At 42.8% G+C, this 22,209-nt stretch overlaps 2 protein-coding genes across 3 annotated transcripts in view; both read left to right on the top strand.

Moving 5' to 3' along the window:
* Positions 1-22,209, top strand: part of XPO6 (exportin 6) — a 46,478-nt gene that overhangs the window by 13,298 nt on the left and 10,971 nt on the right. The window contains exons 3-17 of one of the 2 annotated variants that reach the window (XM_082199068.1): positions 1,786-1,898; positions 2,749-2,946; positions 3,984-4,143; positions 4,467-4,544; positions 6,459-6,520; positions 6,633-6,663; positions 8,918-8,951; positions 9,114-9,240; positions 10,178-10,287; positions 13,657-13,765; positions 14,207-14,299; positions 16,727-16,796; positions 18,703-18,862; positions 20,589-20,681; positions 21,498-21,642. In XM_082199068.1, the coding sequence (XP_082055194.1) occupies positions 1,786-1,898; positions 2,749-2,946; positions 3,984-4,143; positions 4,467-4,544; positions 6,459-6,520; positions 6,633-6,663; positions 8,918-8,951; positions 9,114-9,240; positions 10,178-10,287; positions 13,657-13,765; positions 14,207-14,299; positions 16,727-16,796; positions 18,703-18,862; positions 20,589-20,681; positions 21,498-21,642 (1,583 nt within the window). Of the gene's footprint in view, positions 1-1,785; positions 1,899-2,748; positions 2,947-3,983; positions 4,144-4,466; positions 4,545-6,066; positions 6,521-6,632; positions 6,664-8,917; positions 8,952-9,113; positions 9,241-10,177; positions 10,288-13,656; positions 13,766-14,206; positions 14,300-16,726; positions 16,797-18,702; positions 18,863-20,588; positions 20,682-21,497; positions 21,643-22,209 lie in introns of both variants that reach the window. The other variant, XM_082199067.1, reaches the window with a different exon arrangement.
* PERCC1 (proline and glutamate rich with coiled coil 1) overlaps positions 545-22,209 on the top strand; it is a 76,929-nt gene continuing 55,264 nt past the window's right edge. Inside the window, exon 1 of the mRNA XM_082199225.1 lies at positions 545-562. The gene's annotated coding sequence lies outside the window, so the exon portion shown is untranslated. The remainder of the gene's footprint in view (positions 563-22,209) is intronic.

Here is a 22,209-nt window from a genome sequence, read left to right as displayed (position 1 = left end):
GAAATGCACAAATGGAATTCAGAAAGTATGTGTGAGTTATTTGGCTTCTTGTGGAACTGCAAAACTGCAAATGTCTCTGTTAAATTCATTCTTTCTCCCACTTGCTGCCGCCTCCTGCATCCATTTCAGCATGGGAATAGTCTGCATACCACAATATGCCCCCAGAGGACTCTTTCAAAATAAATTTTCTCTGCCGGGAGGCATGAGCTAGGTTCAGAGCCATTATCTTTAGGTTTCATCTCCGCCAAGCTAAGCAGTTGGCCCCTTATCTCTCTCGTCCTGACCTAGCCACTGTGATCCATGCGACGGTCACCTCCAGACTGGATTATTGTAACTCGCTCTACGTGGGGCTGCCCTTGAGACTGACCCAGAAACTCCAGCGGGTGCAGAATGCCGCGGCGAGACTCCTTATGGGGTCTTCGCTGCGAGAGCACATTCATCCGGTATTATACCAGCTGCACTGGCTCCCGGTGGAGTACAGGATCAGGTTTAAGGTGCTGGTTTTAACCTTTAAAGCCCTATACGGCCTAGGACCCTCGTACCTACGGGACCGCCTCTCCTGGTATGCCCCACAGAGAAACCTACGGTCTGCAAATAATAACATTCTCAAGGTCCCAGGCCTCAGAGAGGTTAGGCTGGCCTCAACTAGAGCCAGGGCCTTCTCGGCTGCGGCTCCAAACTGGTGGAATGCTCTGTCACAAGAGACTAGGGCCCTGCGGGACCTGACATCTTTCCGCAGGGCCTGCAAGACAGAGTTGTTCCGCCAGGCCTTTGGTCAGGGCGCAGCCTGACTCCCTCCTCTGGCAACCTGCACAGAATTTTGCTTAATTGGTTGCCATCAATTTGATTTAATTAATTTTTATAATGAAATTTTTTAGATTGTGTGATTATTTGACTGATTATTTGATTGTTGTTAGCCGCCCTGAGCCCGGCTTCGGCTGGGGAGGGCGGGATATAAATAAATTTTATTATTATTATTATTATTATTATTATTATTATTATTATCCAGTCATTGGAAGGGTGATTCAAGTCTGATGTGAACCATAATGAGAACCTATTATCCTTCTCTTGACTCCCTTTTAATAAGATGTTTTGAGTCAAATTTAGATGCAGAGGTTGACCCACCTCTTTAAAAGTGCACTTGGCTCAATCATGTGTAAAGGAGGAGTTCTAATTTTAAGAATGAAAGGGGTGCACGAGGAGGAGGGGTTGTTGAAATAGCTCCCCCTCCCTCCACAGGTTGCCTCACTCCCCACAATCTTGTCTTCCAGAAGTACCAGAAATGAACCCGGCATAAGCAGCGGACATGGAGAGAAATTAGTACCCCTTCCCTATGTCTTCCTTTGTTCTCAAAACAGAATGCACACAGGACACACACCCTTTCCTTGCTTGACATGTGCTCAGGTCAGGGCTGCAAGTAAAGAGACTGGTCTTACAGCACCATCATGTCTAGTGTGATCCTTGGACCTGCCAGACTCCCATGTCTGTTACCTAAATTCAGAAGCCCATTGTTTCCTTTAGAAAGCTGCTTGGCCTTCCCTGCTTCCCACCATTGGATGATAAACGCAGAGAGCTAGCAGTCCTGAGCTTCCTTACTTTTATGTTCAAGAAGGTACTACATTTTGTACCCCAGGTTGCGCCAAAGTCCAGTTGCATAATAACCTGTGAGCCCTTCCCTGCCTCCTGTGTAAGGTGCAGTTTATTTGGAACAGGCTATAGAATTGCCAAATGACTTGAAATTCTATTAATTTTAACACAGTTTTTTTTGGGGGGGGGTTTAACCAGAGGAGCTCCTGAACAACTTTGCCCAGCAGATTGGCGCCTGGAGATTCTGCCTCTATTTCCTGTCGAGCACAAGAAATGACTATGTAATGATGTACAGTTTGACAGTGTTTGAGGTAAGATACTAGACAAGAGTAAACTTGCTCAAAGCATGCCTCTTACGAGTTCTGTTTCACTCAATTAACTCTGTTGTGATAATTCGAGCTGGTCCAGGGGTATGGATAGCCTTGGGTCCCCAGATGGTATTGGACTATAACTCCCATGAGCCCCAGCCATCATGGTTGCGGATGATAGGTACTATAGTCCAGTAACATCTGGGGACCTAAGGTTGGGAAAGGCTGCCTTAGATTATTCTTCCGTTATACCATCAGATTGTGTTTAATGACAACTTTTTGCACTATGAGTATTTCCTATTCCATACATAGCAGCAGAGTTGATGAGTTTGAATTGATTTTTGTAACCCTGATTTAAAGATAGCAAACGTTGGTCACCTGTTATTCTTACAGATGGGTTTTCCTTCTGGCAGACAGATTTCCATTGTCTTGTTTATTTATTGCATTTTATGAGATAATTCCCAAGAATTTCAGTCTAGCCTTAGTATTAATGATCACCATTAAATATATCCCTTGTTTTTTGTTAGCTGTCTTGAAAGGTTAAATATTTTCTGCTCTGGCCATGAACAGGGACATGCTTTGGGTGCTAATTAGTAGGGTTACAATTTCCCGTCTTTACTAGTTGGGAATGCATCGTTCAATTGTAAGCAAATATTTTACTGTCTAATTCCATTACTAAGTAAATATTCTGAAGCAGATTTCCAGATAGTCAGCATTTTCCTAGATTTGGTATTATGCCCTCTAGGTTTAATACCTTGACTGTCAGCTCTTAACAGTAGCCATAAGCAAGATATTTCAAAGATCCCAAGTTTAGTACAAAATGACACCTCACTTTCTTTTGTTCTTCCCACAGAACCTGATTAACAAGATGTGGCTTGGGGTTCCATCACAAGATAAAATGGAGATTCGCAGCTGCCTGCCCAAGCTTCTTTTGACTCACCACAAAACTCTGCCTTACTTCATTAGGAACAAACTTTGCAAAGTCATTGTGGATATTGGCCGGCAAGACTGGCCAATGTTCTACCATGACTTCTTTACAAACATCTTACAGGTAAGGCAGTCCTTACAAAATCCTTGACTGAAGTCGGCTTTCTTGAGCATGTCCAAATGAAAAATTTGAGAGAGGGAATGATGGCCTAATATGTTAGTACATTTTCAGTTTTCTTGTTGAAGGGAAACCAAAGGATAAAATTGTGATGTGTTTCCTAAAAATCTTTTCATTTTGTTAAAGCCTAGCTTGTCTTACATAAATATATCATCTTCAGTAACACAGCTGTCTAAAATCTGCTAACTTTTAGTTCTAGTATAAGCTGGTTAAGAGAGCATTCTATGAACCCAAGTGCCATAGCTAAAATTTTTGTTTAGCTATGCTCTTATTTGAATAATCTCACCATCTCTACTTCAGTGCTATCTGTAATATGCATATAATAAACTAGCCTACCTTTCAAAGTTACTGTTAGAATTATGTGATATATACTGCCCTCAGAAAACAGCATTTTATAAATGCACATTGTATTATTAGAATTGCCATATCACAGGGAGCTAGCATTTTCAAGTAAATGATTAAAAATTTGTACTATTGCTTAGACTGGCTTCACAGATTGCTTATTCTGGTGTGGCAGTCCATCTCCATGCCAGGAAAAGCAGGTATTGTGTTATGTGTGAACAGTCTTGTCAGTGTCTGTCAACTTTGTGTAGCCATTACACATAATGGATGTCCCCCAAGCAAAAAACTCATTATTGGTGCCACTTACATGTTACAACAGAGTGCATCTCTGGAGGACCAATTCCTGTATTATGCTGGTACCATTTTTTATTTTTTTGCTTTCTTTTCTCTCTCACTCAATATTCCAGGTAATTTTTGCCCTTCTGTTTACTACAACAAATATATAGCTCTGCCTTTTCCACTTTGTCTTTCCACTGATGTGTTTGGGACTAGAAGATGGCATGTAGAAGCTTTCCTGTAGAGATAAGATGTCTGCATTCTAAGGCTAAATTTATTGTCCCCCTCTTTAGAACTCTGTAGTTCATCTACCAAATACAAAGAAGCTGTTGTCTGCTAATACTTAAACCTGACTTTCCTAACAGTTGATCCAATCCCCCGCAACAACTCCACTTGGGCTGATCATGCTGAAGACAACATCGGAAGAGTTGGCATGTCCACGGGAAGACCTCAGCATAGCAAGGAAGGAAGAGTTGCGCAAACTGCTCCTGGAGCAGGTTCAGACTGTCCTTGGGCTTCTCACAGGTTAGTGGAAAAGACAAACATGTGGTGGTGGAGGGGAGCAACATCCTTGTATTAAAGCAGTACAGAATATGAGACCCTGATGAGACAAAGGCCATAACTTCCTCTGACATAAGAATACAGCAGAACTATTAATTCTCGTGATGCCTAAGCAAACGATATGGAGCTCTCTGCTGCAAGGCATGTACTGAGTTCCTCCGTCAGGCTTGGAACAATGCTTTCCCTGGGTGCAGGAGCAGCCTTAGTTTACATGAAACTGTTACTTAATGTGGTATAATGGGAACTCTCATGCAATTGCTGGGGATTTTGCTCTTCTTTTCTGATAGGTATTTTGGAAAGCATCTGGGATAAGTACAGTGTCACTGCTGCCACTCCACCACCATCTCCAACTTCGGGAGAAAGTGGTAAGGTTTGAACTAATCATTAGTGATTTTTAAACTGCGGATTAAGACCTAGCTACGTGGGAAGAACTATGAGGTGTTGTCCATTAAAGAAAAGTAATTCATTTCTCAAGCTGTAGGGGAGCTGCTGCAGTACACCACCTTTTTATACTGTGGACCATATTGAGAAGTGTCCGTGGTGTGCAATCATTGCCCTAGTTCCTGGCTGGAAAGGAACCGTATTGTAAATTCCTTTCTTACGATCCAGGGCTTCTGACACTTACCCAACAACGTGGCAAGGAGCCACGCTGCAGTGGCACTCTGGCTGCTTGGGCAATGTTGTAATGAACCCTTCTGATGTCATTCATTCATTCATCTCATTCTTGGCAGATGTGCCACTCATAATGCTTATGAGTGTGTGCCAGAATATGGCAATTTATACTTGCTTACTTCAAAAAAACGAGAAGAGTAGTAGAACTTAGTTGATGTGACTAAAAAAACCTAATCTTGCTGAATAAATTCTGTCCAGACTAATGCATGATTTAAATGGGGAGAAGCTCAGTAGGCTTCCCTGCGTACTTACTTAAACCTCAGCATAACTTTCAAACAGAAAAGGGGAATGGATGCTCAGAATATATGCACCTGGAAAAAGGTTCTTCATCAAGGGACTTCAGTGTGCAGCTGTGGACTGCCAAATGTCATGAAGATGGAAAAACATTGGGAAGTTTGGGAACCTCAGTCTAATCCTCGGCACATACATGCTTGTGAGCAGCTTTCTGTAAGCTACAGCTGAGACTTCAGTCTGTGAAATAGTGGGTGGAAAGTCAGAAATGATAAAACATAGCGTCTAAAAATGTGAGTGAGGAGTTGAGATGTCCCTGATTCAAATTTTGCCTCAACTAGAACCTTGACTAGCTGGATGTTACGCAACACCACCACCACCCACACATATTATGAAATTTAGGAATGCTAATACTGGTCTAGTTTACTGTTGTTAGGATCACCAAGAGAAAATATGTGAAGTGCTTTGAACAGTCAAGTGTGCTGTATGAATGTTAAGAGACTGGCTTGCTGTGATCAGTGAAGCTCATTGTGTGATCTTGGACCAGCTACTATCCCTTTGTTTCACCTACCCCACAGGGATGCGGCTGGAGGCAAAAACAAGTCTGTTAGAATAAAGGACAGGGTTGTCCTATAAGAATTTCAAGTGACAGAAGTATGAATGATAATGCTGATGTTTCCATTTATCATTTCTCTACACTAGCTTGTTGTTGAAGAATACTTTTCCAATTTTATACATGTGTGATTGGTGTGTGGGTGTGGGCGCGTCAAACATATATATTTGTAAAATGTCACCATGAGCTCCATGGAGGAAGGATGGGATAAAAATATAGTAGGTGGTGGTAGATCCTGACCACAGTTTACCAGATCTGTATTTCCTGGTTTCTGTGCCAAAATGGTCAAAAGCTCTGCAACCAAAAAGAGCTTGGTTCTGATCCATGTGAATTCTGACAAGTAGACTTGGTTTCGATCTTCCCTTCCCCAGGTGACCTTTTACGTAGCTTGTTGCAGAGTCCCAGCACAGCCAAACTATTGAACCAGCCAATCCCCGTCCTTGACACAGAGAGCGAGTACATTTGTTCCCTGGCATTGGAGTGTCTAGCCCACCTCTTCAGCTGGATCCCTCTGTCTACGAGCATCACCCCTTCCCTCCTCACCACCATATTCCATTTTGCCCGCTTTGGCTGTGACACCCGAGCCAGGAAGATGTCCTCCCTCAATGGCGGCAGCCAGAACTCTGTCTTGAATCAAGAGCGTGGCCAGCTTGGGGTGCTTGCCATGTCTTGCATCAATGAACTGATGTCAAAGAACTGTGTGCCTGTGGAGTTTGAGGAGTACTTGCTGCGGATGTTCCAGCAGACGTTTTACCTCTTGCAGAAGATCACCAAGGAGAACAATGCCCATACGGTGAAGAGTCGGCTGGAGGAGCTGGACGAGAGGTAAGGGGGAGCCAGCCCAGACAAATCGATATTGTTGATCTTTTCTGTTTACTGCAAGACGGTCTTTACTGACTTCTTGTCATGCATGGTGTGTCTAATCACCTTTTTTCAGAGTCCCGTGACGAAGAAGGAAGGGTGGGCAGGTAGGTGTGACCAGGTATGTTGGCTGTGGGAGGCTGACGTTGCAAAGCCTTCTTCCTCCCCATCCCCCTTCCGTTCATTACAGTTTGGCTGCAGGTCTGAGGTTGTACAAGATCTGAATTTGCCTTCATTCGGTTGTTGCTGAAAGCAGCCAAAGAGACATAGTGAGGTAAAAGGGTCTTCCTTTTCTATCTGGCCTCTTCTGTCAAATTCCAAACAGATGGGGAGGCTAATTGTAGGCATGAAATCACGCAGAACCATTAGAGGTTTTAAAGTAACTTAGGAGAGCTGCAGTGGCTTGTGCTCTTGAACCAGCTATGCAAAAGAAGTCAGTTTATTTTTCTGTTCCTTTAAATATGTATAGATTTACTTGTACTCTTTAAACAAGAGACTAGTAACCTTGGGTCACATCCACACTTTACATTTAATACACATTCAATGCAAATTTAAAGCACTTGACTCCCCCCAAAGAATTCTGGGAACTAGTTTTCTCCTTGGAGAGCTGCACTTCCCAGTACCCAGGATCCTTTGGGTAAAGCCATGTGTTTTAGATGAGTGCTGAATGTGTATTAAATGTATGCTGTGGGATCTGCCCTTAGAGAAGTCAAGTTAGTTTGTTTTTAAAACAGAAATGTACTGAGAAAACTTTGGACTGCTTTTGTCAATGACTTTTGACAATAAAGCAAAAATAGCTTGGCTTTCTAGAGGAGCTGCTGAAGTGGATACTGGCAGAGATGGTTATAGGATTCAGCACTCCTTGTGCTTCAAATTGCTGCCAGAGAGGGATTCAAGGGATCTGTGGGTGCAACTGACAATATCATTTGTTTCTACAAATGAATGTTCCTGGAAGGCTAATGTCAAAAACAAGAAGTAGTGGTGTTATAAGTCAGCACTAGTCTGACTTTTCTTAGACTTTGAGCACCTGGAAGGCATTCAGCCTAGTCATACCTTATCCAATTCCCAGTTTTTTCTACACCCACTCACCTCAATCTTTTACCTAATATCTTCCTTCTTTCCTAGTAGACACTTCTGCTTCAAAGGAGGGGGCATATTATGTAAAACATCTGCTAGGTGCTGCATGTCACTAGTAACCATGCTGTGCTGTTCTTTTTTTTAATGAGGATTAACTGAACTGAGTATTAAATTTGTGAGCAGGCCTCTCAAAATTCCTCCATATTTGGGAGGAAAGTCTTCTTCTTGTGATTTTCTGGCCTACTTTTTCCTCATTCACTACATAAAAGTCTACCTGCCCATTTCTTCTTACCACTACCACCACCCAGCACTCTATATTTCAGGAGCAGGTCAGACTTTGCCCAATCCTAGTATAGAGAGCTGCTTTCTGAGTTAAAATGATGATTCTAAGTTTGAATTCTCTTGGTGGCCTGAAGGAATCCATTTCCCTCACATCTGATACTTGGAGGGTCACAGTACTGGTCTACATTTTGGGGCAGATCTAAGGATCACCAGGATAATCGACACAAAGCAAGTTGAGCGTGTGAAAGAAATGTTCGGCAAATAACAATTATTATAATTTTGTCTCTCTTTCAGAGGCACTTAAGGTACAAAACAGAAGACGTTAAGACAACCAGTAAAGTTGTCCAGGGTCTCAGTGTGTGCTGTGTACAAAGGAACTCTCAAGTTCTGTGGCTGGGGGGGGGGGGATGACTTGAGTGTGTATCTCTGTTTTGCAATGTTCTTTTAATAAGCTTCTGCTCCCCCAAGAACTGGAGGGTTTTGCAGCTGTGTGATTGTTCTGCCTTCAGATGGGGACCTGACTTGAACAGTGCTGGGGCACCAGCAGCCCTCCAAATATTGTTGGGCTCCAACTCCCATCAACCCCAGCTACCAGGGCCAATGGGAGTGGGAATCCCTGGACTATAAAGTTCTTGGGGAAGAGAACAGCTTTGTTCTTCGCTGCCAAAGCCTTGTGTTCTTTCATAAATCAATACCTTAATAGTAGAAGATATTAGTTGTGCTATAGATGGATCCACTGGGATCATTTGGTTTTCAGAAGCACCACCCCTTTCCCCCATCCATCGTTCCCTATCAAGGCCAGCTCTAAAAGTCCTTCTGGTTTCAAAATTGGCACGCTATGTGGCATAGCAGGCTGTGGCTTGAGATGCACAACTATGTTTCAGCTGACATAGGTGACAGTGAAATACATAATGGGATTTCTTAGCAGAAGGTTTGAGTTGGTATTTTGACAAAAGCCAAAGTTGCCGTTGACGAGAGAATCTCTTTCTTGCTATGTTTCAGGTAATAATGGATTGAAGGGTTTCCCGCCGTGTAGGTAATTTCTGTAGGGATTTAATTTAATTGTTTTTAAAATGACTGCAAAATGTGTTATTTAATGAAAGAGGTATGAAGTAAATTTAAATGTTTCAGTGCTGCTGTTGCTTCTGTCAGTATTCAGGTTGACTTGATCAGGTTTTCTCTTGTCTTTCCCTTGTAGTTACATAGAGAAGTTTACTGACTTTCTGCGCCTCTTTGTGAGTGTCCACTTGAGGAGGATCGAGTCCTACTCTCAGTTTCCCGTGGTTGAATTCCTTGCATTGCTGTTCAAGTACACGTTTCATCAGGTACAACACTGGCATGTCTCTTCTCCTTGGTTATCCTATAAGGTTTCACGTGAAAACACTCTGTCAGGTTTTTACTACATTCGAATTAAAATGTTACTCTTGCATTGCAAATAGCAGCAATCCTGGTCTCCAGATTGACCGCTGAAAGCCCTGGATGCATATTTCAGTGATTTCCTGGCACGCCTGGAAATATTATATTGGGTACCACACAACACAGAGGTCTTGACTGAGATCAAATCTCAGTAGCTGTTTTGGTTTCCAGGAAAACAAAAATATGGAGCCAATGAGACAGTATTTAGTTTTGATTTTAAAATGTACCTTTTATTTGGACCAGCTTTTCTTTCAAATGCAGGATACAAGCATTTGAATCTCTCAGGCTTGTTCAAAGATAAGGAGTGCAGAATGAGATGCTTCTGTGCCAAGATATGGTGTTTGCGTATCTTCTTTTGACTCTGCATTGTTGTTGTTGTTTACCAGCTCCAGGGTACAGTAAGAGAATTTAAAACAGAACCTAAATTAAAAAAAAGAACATTTGCATTACTCCCTCTTCAGACCCCAAGGGGTTCTCAGAGCAACTGGTCATGAAAATAAGAATGAAAAGACCTAACAAAATTGGGACCTAAAAACTTATCAGGGTAGTTTAACAATCAATTCCTCTTCCAGGGAACTCTGGGAATTGTAGCTCTGGCAGGGGAATAGAAGTCTCCAAACAATTCCCAGCACCCGTAACTAGTTCACAGAATTCTTTGGGGAAGCCATGACTGTTTAAAGTGGTATGATTCTGCTTTTAATGTATGGTGTGAATGTGGTCTAAGGTGACATTAGGAGGAAGGCAAGGAAGAGAAGCTCCGTTGTCTATCAAGTGGCTATTACAATTCTCTCTCCATATCCAGTTTGTGCTACTGTTAAAAATTGTCTGTTGACTTCTGTGTTTCAGCCTACCCATGAAGGTTACTTCTCCTGCTTAGACATCTGGACTCTCTTCTTGGATTACTTAACCAGTAAGATAAAGAGTCGTCTGGCAGATAAAGAAGCAGTTCTCAACAGGTAAGCAAGATTAGCAGCGCAGTGGAAGATCCCCTGCTCATTTGTATCACAGCTTTTCCTGCTGCTTCCTTCCTTCACTGGACATCATTTTGAAGGCTACAAAGGGTGTGGGTTTGTTTTTTAAAAGGCTTGTCCTTTTTCTAGCAACTTGGGATATAATCCTCTGGCTGCTCTTGCTTTTCACGGAGGCATTCAGGATTGCAGCGGAAAAGGCCAGCTTTATTTTTCCTTGCTGTTGTTCTCACAGAGTCCATTTGGCTGCTCTGCACTGGGCACAGTGGAAAGAAGCTTGCCTTCAGATATGTTTCTAAGCTAGAAATGAAACCCTGATCTACCAAACTTGCAGCAGAATGATGTGCCAGAATGGACTGTACCATGTCGGGGGGGGGGGTTAATTTGAACACTCTCCCACATATATAAGTTGTTATTGTTTTAAAGCACCATAAAGTTAAAAATCAAACGCATTCAAGGAATATTAGTTCTATCTCAAACTAGCTTTCTAGTTTTAGACCTTTTCCCCCACATAGGATTATTCAGAAAAGTAACACCCCTCCTCCCGTCCCATGCTATACGAAAAGGGGTACAGTGGTGCCTCGCAAGACGAAATTAATCCGTTCCGCGAGTCTCTTCGTCTTGCGGTTTTTTCGTCTTGCGAAGCACGGCTATTAGCGGCTTTAAGAAAAAGGAAACAAACTCGCAAGAACTCGCAAGACGTTTCATCTTGCGAAGCAAGCCCATAGGAAAATTTGTCTTGCGGAACGACTCAAAAAACGGAAAACTCTTTCGTCTTACGCATTTTTCTTCTTGCGAGGCATTCGTCTTGCGAGGTACCACTGTAATTTAATTTTCTGCTTTGTACAGCTGCGTATGCAGACCTAATATAGTGGGGAATGAAATGCTCCTTAACAGTTTCAGCCAAAGTCTCACTGGCTTGGATTAAGGAGATTGGCAGCCAGAAAGGATTAGTTGCTCACAGAGGGAGTTCCAAACCTTCATTTGCTACTTGTAAGAATGCAAGAAGAGGGAAGTTGCATCATTATTTCTGGACGTGTTTCTTTTTAATGCAACTCTTACAGCTGTCAAAGGGACAGGAAGTTGTAGAGCTGTCATAGGGACAGGAAGTGTTTACCTATAAGCGTAAGAGTGCTTACACCACAGGAACAGCGTTTGAGGCTTTCTGTCCGTTGTAGTTTAAGCCTCTTCCAAGCAGAGCCTCATGTACAAATCACCTAGTCTGGGTGCTCCTACCAGCCTCCCAGTTCATTTGACATCCTGGCCTGACCCTATTCCTTGCTCAGACTCTCCACATGCTTAAGATAGAGAGCTTATTCAATGTAGTTGTTTGTCCCTTGAGATGGTCTGCAGGAAAGGATTTGGGAGCACACCGTGGGTTTGCATGCTCAGTCCCCTCAGTGGAGGAGGAAACAAATGACCCAAAAGGGGAATGTGGGTTCGAATACAGGATCTTGGGGTTTAAATCTCCCCAGACTGCATGTTCAAATAACCACAGGATCTCTCCTTCAGTAGTTCATTTCTAACCACGCTGAGAAGAGCATGAGAGCGTGTAAGATAAGCTGTCAGCAGACTCCCTCAAAGCAGGTGGGGGTGGGAGAAAGACATTTTTAGCTTGCTCACTTGTCTTTTGCATATGCTGGAGGGAGCTTTTTCTCAATGCATTTTTCTTACGAAAGAATAGTGGGACAGCAAGTACTTCCTGCAACTTGCTAGGTCACTGCTGGGGCTGATGTCACTCAGTGGTGTGTTGCTTTTTTCTTTTTGTTTTGCAATTGGGGAGCTTCGTGAGAAAATAGGCTGAGTTCTGCATTTGTTCAGGCAGTAAACACCACATTTCTAAGAAGAACAGTCTTAAAAATGAAGCCATACCTGGAAATGTTGTAACGGTATTTGCGGTTTTGTAGGAAAGGGCATCAGTTCCTTGTGCATGATTGGGGTTCTGGGCATTTAAAAATACAGAATGTATATCTGTATTTGGGTTCTCCACTAGGAAAAGCAGACTTCTGCAACCTGTATAAGTTAAGCAAGTCAAACCAATTTTCATAGTATTTATTTGCATAACATATTCTGGCCGTGGGGAAGAGCAGAGAGCATTGTTAGGAAACTAATAATCCAATTCAATTTCTGCCTCTTGAGATTTCATTGACGCACTTTCCAAGCATATCTTTGAAGCCCCCAAGGACTAAAGTTTTGCTTGTTTTTAACAAGAAAAGCTAAACATCTCAAGGTGGTAAATATCTGATGTTAGTATGATGCATGAGTGTTGTAGATAAATCTCAAGTTACAGGGAACACTATTATTTTGAAATTCAAACCATAGCATTGCACACTCGCAACTGGAGTTTGACCTTAAAACATAGATTCTCTCCCCCCGGAATATACAAGCAAACTTTCACTCCCTATTACTCCTTTCTTAAAGAGGGGTGGGGGGGGTGTGCACATGCTTTCTCTTACCCTCTTAAAAGTGCCCAGGCCTGTGACTGTGCAGGTTGAACTAGCCTTGTGGAAAACAGGCGTGGAAGCGTAGCCTGGCTTTGAAATGGAAATTAGAATGACAAATAAAAGAGAGAAACAATGTATATGGAGGTAGCACAGTGAATCTTAGACTTCAAGATGGTATCAGAAGCATGAAGAGTGTGTGCAGAAGAATAAAGACAGAGAAAATGAACAGATGATATATTAGGGCAGCTTGCCCACCCTAGTACAGCCCAGGTGCTGATGGACTAAAACTCCCATCATCTCTGACTATTGGCCATCGTGGCTGGTCTGGAAACATCTGGAGCACAGCTGGTTAGGGGAGGCGGCACCAGGGTATGTACACACTTAGCAGTCAGATTTGATTATGCATAACGGAATTCCTTTCTGAGTAGCTCAATTGTCCTCTTATTTAAATGAAACGTTGCTTTCTGCCAAGGCCTTAGTGAGAACTTCCTCTCTCGTACTTCGTTTAGCAATGACTTCTCTTGAATAAGGATGTGGTGTCAGACCAAATGATGCTAAAACTCATTTTCCATATATTCCATATATTGTCAACTCTACTAGAATGAACAGAATTCAGCTAGGTCTGGCTCAAAGTGGACTCATTGGTATTAGTGGTTATGACTTAGTTCCATTAATTTTAGTAGCTCTACTCTGAGTAAAACTTAGCTGAACGTCACCCCATAATTACTATTATTTTGCAACCCTTTTTTAAAAAACAAAGAAACCATTTTTTCAGATGTCTCATGTCAGATGTGTGCCATGCCTTTTTCTCTTTAAGTTTAAGTAACATTAGTATAATTTCCCATGGACTACCATTGCCTTCCATAATAATGGTTCCAAATTTGATTGGGGTTTTCCTTTTGCTCTTTCCCAGGTACGAAGATGCCCTGGTTCTTCTGCTGACAGAAGTATTAAATCGGATACAGTTCAGGTACAACCAGGCCCAGTTGGAAGAGCTGGATGACGAGACGCTGGATGACGATGTAAGAAGCAGAAGACTGTAGACTTGAGAATTGTAACAACTGTGAAAGTAGAAAGTAGAAAACATTATGCTTCCATTGCACATTATGGAATCTGAAGGCATGTGCAGAATAGCATAGCTGAAATCTTTAAGGCTAACGGGACTTTGCACCACCTCCAGTGTCTTGTGCCTTATGATTGCAAGCCTGGGAAGTGTGGTGTGGGGGTTATGAACCTTTTTTTGCAGATGTGCCATGTTTTTTAAATTTTTACCTGCATATTTGTTTTTAAGTTGTCAGAGTGTTCCAAAATGGCATTTCTTCGCCCATAGCATGAACTGGAATTACCCACTCCAACCACTTCAGCATTCTGTCACCTCATTTTTCTACTTGTGGAAAATCCTTTCCAACAGCCCTGGTGCAAAGGCAAATAAAACAGCTGATCATGGTATTTCTTTCTCACAGCAACAGACAGAGTGGCAGCGGTACCTACGCCAGAGCTTGGAAGTAGTGGCCAAAGTAATGGAGCTCCTGCCAACGCATGCCTTTTCGACCCTGGTAAGTGGGAGTGTGAGCTTTACCCTCACTGTCCTTCAGAGTTTCAGATCCATGCCATTGTTACTTCAAAGACCTGCTTTTTGATGTGAGGTGTAGCAGGAATTCCAGGTGGTTAGAAGAATTGCCTGTTTGCAGTCTTCACTCCATTGAGTTCACCGAATGCCTGACCCAAGGTTCTGTTGTCCTGATATAAACATTGCCAGATAAGTAGATGGTGGTGGGAAAAGATGTTTGAGGATTGTGGTCCTTCTGACCTAGAATGGAGGCTCAAATAATAATAGCAATATTAACTTAAAAATAAATAAATACCCAGTACACATGACTCACTTGCAAAGTTTCTTTCATACATGAAAGGCATTAGCTTAACTTCAAGCAATGCTTCAGTCATTCACCTTTTCAAGGAATCTTAAAATCAATTGGCAAGCGTAAAGTGAAAGTATTTGGTGGCAATTGTGTTCCTGTGTGCCACTTTTGTATAGAGCAGGGATGGCTTAACCTTTTTCTGCCTAGGGTCCACTTTGAGGGTTGGCCACTCCTTTAACAGCTACATGCTGGCATGCGCATGTCACAAGATCATACACGGTCACATGGCACACCTCCACCTTGGGTTCCAGTTCGAGACTGAATATCTGTTTTCTCACCTCCTTGGCAGAAATCACATCATGTACACCCTCTCTGCGGCTATTGCCACAAGGAGCATGCCAAGTTAGTAGTAGTATGAGATGGCTCTGCTAAACTTTTGCCCACTAGGAGGTAGGCTTTGAGTTCATAGACCTAGCTGGAACAACTATGCGGTTTAAATCCTGCCACATGACATTGACTCCTGGGATGGCAGCCAAGGCATCTGATCATTTCCCTGTGTCTCCCATCTTGCTTTCCTGTTGCAAAGCTGTGACATACCTGCCAGCTAGTAACACAGCATGCCATCTCCTTGTCCGGTGGTGCTAGATTAGCACTTAGAATTCCTTGGTGTGAGATTGACACTTCTGGCAGGGATTCCCTGCTCATCTCTTGGTGCTTTCCAGTTTGGGGACACTCAGTGCTGCAGTTTGCCAACAGATGGTGCATTTTTAGACCTACATTGCAAATCTAGCAGCATGGTGTGTGTTTAAAGGCTTGCAGTTGGGGGGCGGCTGTGAGGCTTTTCACATTTTAGGAGCTTGTGTTGCTTCTTCTTTTTTTCAGCACTTCATCCTCTGACCCTTGACCTGTACACTAGCAGAACAGTAGCTATAAATGATCAATGTGACAAATCACATGTAGTGCTACATGCATTGTTGGGGGAAGTTTGCATGAGACTGGAGACAGGTTAAACCCCTCCCTTCCTGGCCAGTATTAGCATGTGACATTGTATGCCTTGTTTGCCATTACATCTGGGTTAAAAAAAATACTAAGCTGGGGGAGGCAGATTTCAGTGGAACTGGATTCTACCACTATCCTGCTACCCCACTCCCCGGCAACATTGCAATATTTAGCCTGAGGGTGTGGGAGTCACATTAGTACCTATAGGAACACTTTCTAAGAGTAATTGCAGAGCAGTGTAGGGCAGTTTATGGCAGGAATGTGACTGGAAAAGGAAGGGTTTAACCTCCCTTTCTCGTGTACAGTTTTTCCTGCGAAAAATGGAAGGTGTAGGGAGTGATGTCTTAATACTGTCTTTAAAAACACAGGCATTGTTGCTAATGATATATTTAGTGCCACATAGTTTTGACCATAGGATACTGTGCTATAAATCTGATCCAGCTCTCCCTTCACCATAAATTGACTAGGGAACCTTAAAAGCAAGCTGCACTCTCAGCATAAGTCCTCCCATTATGATTTTGGTGATTACAGGCAGGCTATCATTATGGAATTGTTCATGGTTATTCCCCCCCCCCCCCCCGTTGCTAAGGCTGACACTGTTTATGTTAATCTGCTTTATTTTGTGTATTCCTGTGTGTCACTGTTGCATATATGCTTCCTTGGCGGCCACTGCATAAAGGTGGGACAAAAAATGGGAACAGTGACTTACCTTTACCGGTGCCTTGCCTATCTTCATAGACATCCCCAGTAACGTATGTGAAGCCCTTGGGGCACTTGAATGCCGGGTAAAGGCAATGGAGGATGTTACTGTTGACCACTGGGACCCATGCAGTTCTGCAAACATATATTTAAGAGTATTCTGCAGACCATTAGTAAGCAAGTCCTGTTTTGGAAAAGCTTCTCCCCCAGGGGAACTGTTTTCCTGCAGTGTCCCATTGACATCATTTTTCGTTGTAAGGCTATGATACTGAACCAATCCTGAATTCCCAAACTTTTATTTTCCCTGTCCATGAAAGTTTAGGTGACAGATGAATTGTGCTTAGGTCCGCATTCTAAACAGCAGGGAACCATATATGGTTACTGTAGTTGAGGAGCTTGTAGTTATGCATGTTTTCTTCTTCTCAGTTTCCAGTTCTCCAGGAAAATCTAGATGTATATCTGGGACTCCAACAATTCGTAGTCACTTCAGGAACAGGTAAGGCAAACTACCAGTGTTTGAAATCTCATTTCTGTGTGCTGCTTGTGTTGCTATAATATGGGGCTCATCACTGAGCTGACATTCTTTAACTTGGGGAAACAGCTTTAAGTATGCACGTTCATACTGACATAAACAGCAATTTATACTGGCAAAAACATCCCAGTAGCTAAAATTTGCTTACTCTGTATGGTGTCTAACTATATTATTCTGCATTATATAGAGGTTAATACATTCTACCTGTTGTAAATTCTTTTTTGGCTTACAGAAATATGACTTTTTTTTAAAAAAAGATGTTTTAACTTGTGCATTATATAACTTGTCTCAAGTGAGGTTTTTCAAGGGGGGGGCAATGTATTTTATATCATGCCCTTTAATAAAATTCCATATAATAATACAGTTTGGCTAAACACCTTGTATGACACCTAAGTAGTTTTAATTCCAAAGTGTCTCAATCGAAGTAAACTTTCAAATACAGGTATAACTAATAAGGCTGTAAAACTGAAGAAGCATAAAACAATTAACAGATTGTAAAACATTTAAAAAAGAAAAGATTACAAAGGGTTATGGAAATAATAAAAAGGACCTTTGCCTGGAACCACAATAACAAAAATTATTCCAGGTAAGCCTCTTTAGGGTGAGGCTGTTCCATAGTTGGGGTGCCACCACTGGGAAAGCCCTCTGCCTGCCAACCAACCACCTCTCCTTAGATGGGGAGGGCATTCTGTGGAAGGCCTTCTGCTGACCATGTTAAGGTACAGAAAGGTATATTTGGAGATGGGCTGCTTTTTGGACCCCTAGATGTTCAAGGTCAAACTGACAGTTTGAATTTGGGCCGGCAACAGACCAAGAACCTCTGCAGCTAATGCAGCAGAGGCCTGAGAGAAGATCAGAACAGCCAGACAAGTTAGGAATCTGGCTGCCACATTCTGCACAGACTGAAAGGCAGCCCTGTGTAGAGCGTTTTACAGTAGGCTAGGCATGTTCAAGGTCAAAATGGCTGGTAACCGCCCACAACAGGCAAGCCAACTCCTAGGGGCTGGGGCAGTTTCGACTCCTTCCCCACCAAAGTATATCCGCTGCTGAAGAGCACACCCACAAGAAAACACACTGGGATTTAGTACTTCCAGTTAAATAGCAGGAGTCAAAGCAATCTTAATTTTGTGGCCAGAGGTACCATCTTCTTAACAGACACCGGCACCCTCAATCCTCTTAAGAAGATGGCACCTCTGGCCACAAAATTAAGATTGCTTTGGCTCCTGCTATTTAACTGGAAGTACTAGATCCCAGTGTGTTTTCTTGTGGGTGTGCTCTTCAGCAGCGGATATTAGAAACACGCAGCTTCTCTATGTTGCAGTTGTCTAGAGCCCACCCCCTTGAACCAATCAGGATTTTCTATCTACGATTAAACTACTTTGACTTCTGCTGTTTGGGTCCCTGTTGTTGCTTGTGTGGTAGAGCGGGGCCACCCTGTTCTGAAAAATATTTTAGCTTTTTGGAAGGAAAAGAGCTGCAAATAATTAGTAAAGATTAAAACCCCAATGTCCTCTTTAACAATGCCCCTTTCTAAGCTGCCTAATTTAGCAATCTTGCTTGCATTCGGTGCTTGAACTGTGACCTGCAAGACAGCTAATGCAGAGCAAATGCATGTAATGTAATTACGGCAAATGTTTCATTTCCTGGCAAGCTATCTGCATAATTAGATTTCTCCTATGAGTGCCTTGTGTGTTACAAGGTTAAGGCTTCGGACAATCTTTGTATTTGAATTCTATGAAGAGTTTGTGCAGGAGACAGCCATTTCTGTAAATCACCTTAATGGGCAGTAATTTGTCTCTATTAGCAGAAGCACTTGTATTCCGGTTTCTCCTTGCATTTTTATTCCCACTGGCTCATGCTGTCCTTTCAGGTCACAGGCTGAACATCACTGCGGAGAACGACTGTCGGCGCTTACACTGCTCCTTGCGCGACCTCAGCTCCTTGCTCCAAGCGGTTGGTCGGTTAGCTGAGTACTTCACGGGGGACATGTTTGCCGCGAGGTTCAGCGATGCTCATACTGTAGTGGAGAGGTAGGCAGCGTGACTCTCTTATAGAGTTGGATTCTGGGACAGGCCAGCTAATAGCTGCTGGCATTTCAGCTCCAGCCACTGTCTCTTTATGATATGCCTCCTGTAGGGCTTTACGTGCAGTCCTAAGAGAATCCTGCTGTTCTTTATGCTGCCAAATGCCAAGGTGACTCCTGTGCAGTTTACACACACTGCTTAGAAATGCTGATGACTAAGCAGCATATAAATGCAGTTAAATAGATAAAAGAAATAAATAAAACATAGAAATCAATAGCACAGCATTGTTAAAATGCTGAAGAATTTTTAAAACAGACCATAATTCAAATACACTATAAAGCAATGCCATTATAGCACCAAAATATAAACACCAGTGATTACAATATGCAGCCGTGATTATGGGTGTTGTGCTTCCAATGGAGAAGATAGAAAGATGCTTTATACCAAATCAGGCCACTGGTCTGTCTTGCTCAGTATTGCCTTCACTGACTGGCAGTGACAGTGGAAGTGGTAGGGCAGGCATGCAAGCCTCTTACCTGTGGGCCAAAGCAGGCAAGGATCCTAATTTGACCCAGGAAGCCCTATTTCCTCATCTGTCCCACACTGATGTGATATGACCTCAGGCAAAGCCAGCTGCAAAGGACTAATGAGCCTGAAAGTGCACCTCTGGTTGTTTATCTGCAACTGGAATTTGTATTTGGCACCTTTGTAAATTTGCTGTGAAATGCAATCCAAGGTAAATCTGTACCTGCAGCAAGCGATATTTGCATTCAGCGCAAAACACAGGTATGCTGGGTTTGGTCCTGCCCACCTGTCAAAGTCACCGACGGCAGATGGGGATGCCATGATCTTGCCCACCTGTCAGATCCAGTCCCCCACCCCTGAAGTAGAACATACTACTTATAAGGTTTGGCAGGCTGGATGAGGGTTCAGAACTCTCCAAATCAGATGTCTCCAGACTCCTTATTTGTTCTGAAGGACTGTATCCAAAAAGGACGTCCTCCTTTTCCTTTGAATAGCTCAGAGTAGCTAACAGTAAGAAGTTAGAAACAAATAAACATTTGTAAAAAACAAAAACAAAATAAACATTTCTTTTGGGAATTAAAGGAACAGAACTACCTAAACTGCGCCCAAAAATTGAAAAAAGCAGAAGTCCCAGCAAAAGAAGAATGGGTACAAAACCTTATGGAATATGCAGAAATGGCAAAACTTACCAGAAAAATAAGAAATCAAGATAACAAACTTTTTATAAAAGAATGGAATTGGTTTATTTAATATTTACAAATAAATTGTAAACAGATAAGAACATTGGCAGGATTATTGTAATAACCTGCAATTTCATAAGAGTATATATTTAAAGTAGATGAATAAATGAGCAGATTAAGTTAATTTGGATATGCAGAAGATATTTTTTAAAAATTAAGGAACTGCAGAAAGAGGGGGAAGTAAGTCAAGTTTTGAAATGTTAAAATGATTGTAAAATTAGTGAAATATATAAACCTGAAAATCATTTTTTTTTAAATTGCTAAAAGCAATTGAACACAACATCAGACCCCAGAATGTCTTCAACCAGCATTACTTACAAATGGGCAAAACTGGACACACGTTCCCTTCCTTTCCTTTCTGTGCATAGATTCTGTGCCTCCAACCTAAAGCAGGGTTTATGTTCAAGATAGCAGAGGATCCTGTATATTATTTTCCTCATTTCCTTGCCTCTTATCTCCTCCCACAGACTGGTCAAGGTAACTCTATATGGGTCCCAGATTAAACTCTACAATATTGAAACTGCTGTGCCATCTGTCCTGAAACCTGACCTTATTGATGTGTGAGTATGATATAATAATAAAAAATGCAGGGTTAGAAAGTGTTTTAGAAATGCTCACTTGAAGTCTAGTTCCTTACTGAAGCCAAAAGACATGTTTTGTTCCTATGCAAGGGAACTCTCTAGAGTTCTTCCACCCTGCAGTCGTTGGTAGTGATGGGGGTTGCGAAAGATCTTTCCTGCACAGGAAATCAGAGGGGCCCAGCAGAGTCTGAATGACCACAGCCCAGCCCCACCAAACGTCCCTTCCCAGCTGGCGATCCTCCTTATCCAAGGCTAAACAATGCGCCCAAAGTTTTGCTTCTCCATGTCCTGTGGGAGGGAGTTGCACGGTCAGAGTGCCACTGTGGTCTGTGCAGCTTCTGTAGCAGCTTGTCAACAGTCCTTTTAATAGATTATGGCATTGCTAGGAATGTCAGATGTTTTCACTCCTTGACTCCATAGGCCCAGCTCATGTGTCTCATATCCTTTCCTCTGTGTTGCTCACTCCCTCATGATGCAGCTGCCCTAGCCAAATGATGTCATGGACTGCTATGACCTGAGCCCAGCCAACCAGTTTTGCAGAGCCCGCATGATGTAGTGGTTAAAGCAGCCTTTCTCAGCCTTGGGTTGACTAGTGGTCAGGGATGATGGGAGTTGTAGTCCAACAACATCTCGGGACCCATGTTGAGAAAGGCTGGATTAGCATGTTAGACCTAGGAAGCCAGGGTTCAAATCAGATACACAACAGGAAATGAGTAGACCTGAAGCTTATTGGTCTTGTGTACTTCCAATCCCTTCAGCTTACATTTGAGATTCTGTCTCTCTCTGTTTCTCTAGGCATGCACAATCCCTTGCAGCCCTGCAGGCTTACTGTCACTGGCTAGCACAGTTCTACGGTGAAGTTCATCGGCAAAACCCCACACAATTTGTCTCCCTTGTCTCTACTGCCCTGGAAGCAATCACTCCACTAATCAGTTCTAAGGTACCATGCATGACCCAGAGGCATCAGCCATTGTGTACAAATCCAAGCCTTGGAACTATCCCTCTTTTGCCTGGCAGGGTGGCCATTCTTGTGCAGGGGACGTAAATTAACTTTTGAGGGTGGGGACCGGTCTTATTGGTCAATGTGTATAATGGGAAGCTGCCTCATTTGAAATGTCAGTAGTGAACTGCTGCTGGGTTGAGCTACCATTTTGCAGCCGCTTGAGCTTCCCTTTCTTGGGTGGGAGGTGATCTTTCAAAGCGAGTGCTCAGGAGAACAAAAAAGAAAAAAAGGCAGAACCGGAGCATGAGAACTTTTGCCTCCAACCTGGTTCTCCTCTGTCCGTCCTGTGCTGTTTAGAGCAGTGGTTGAGCTGCAGTCCTCTCCAAAACTTTTCAGGTTGGGTTCTGGCTTCTCCTGTCTTTTGTCTTCCTTGTCGCCAACTGGGGAGGTTGGCTTAGCTTTTGGATAAATTGCTCTCCCTCAGAACTCCTGAGAGGTCTTAAACTTCTTGCTGCCTCTTATAATCATGGGCTGAAAGAGCGGCATAATCAAGATTCTGGCTAG

Source organism: Podarcis vaucheri (assembly GCF_965113315.1).
Source record: "Podarcis vaucheri genome assembly, chromosome: 14".
Taxonomy (NCBI): domain Eukaryota; kingdom Metazoa; phylum Chordata; class Lepidosauria; order Squamata; family Lacertidae; genus Podarcis; species Podarcis vaucheri.
Note: the sequence above shows the minus strand (reverse complement) of the source record. Positions and strands in the feature narration are given on the sequence as shown.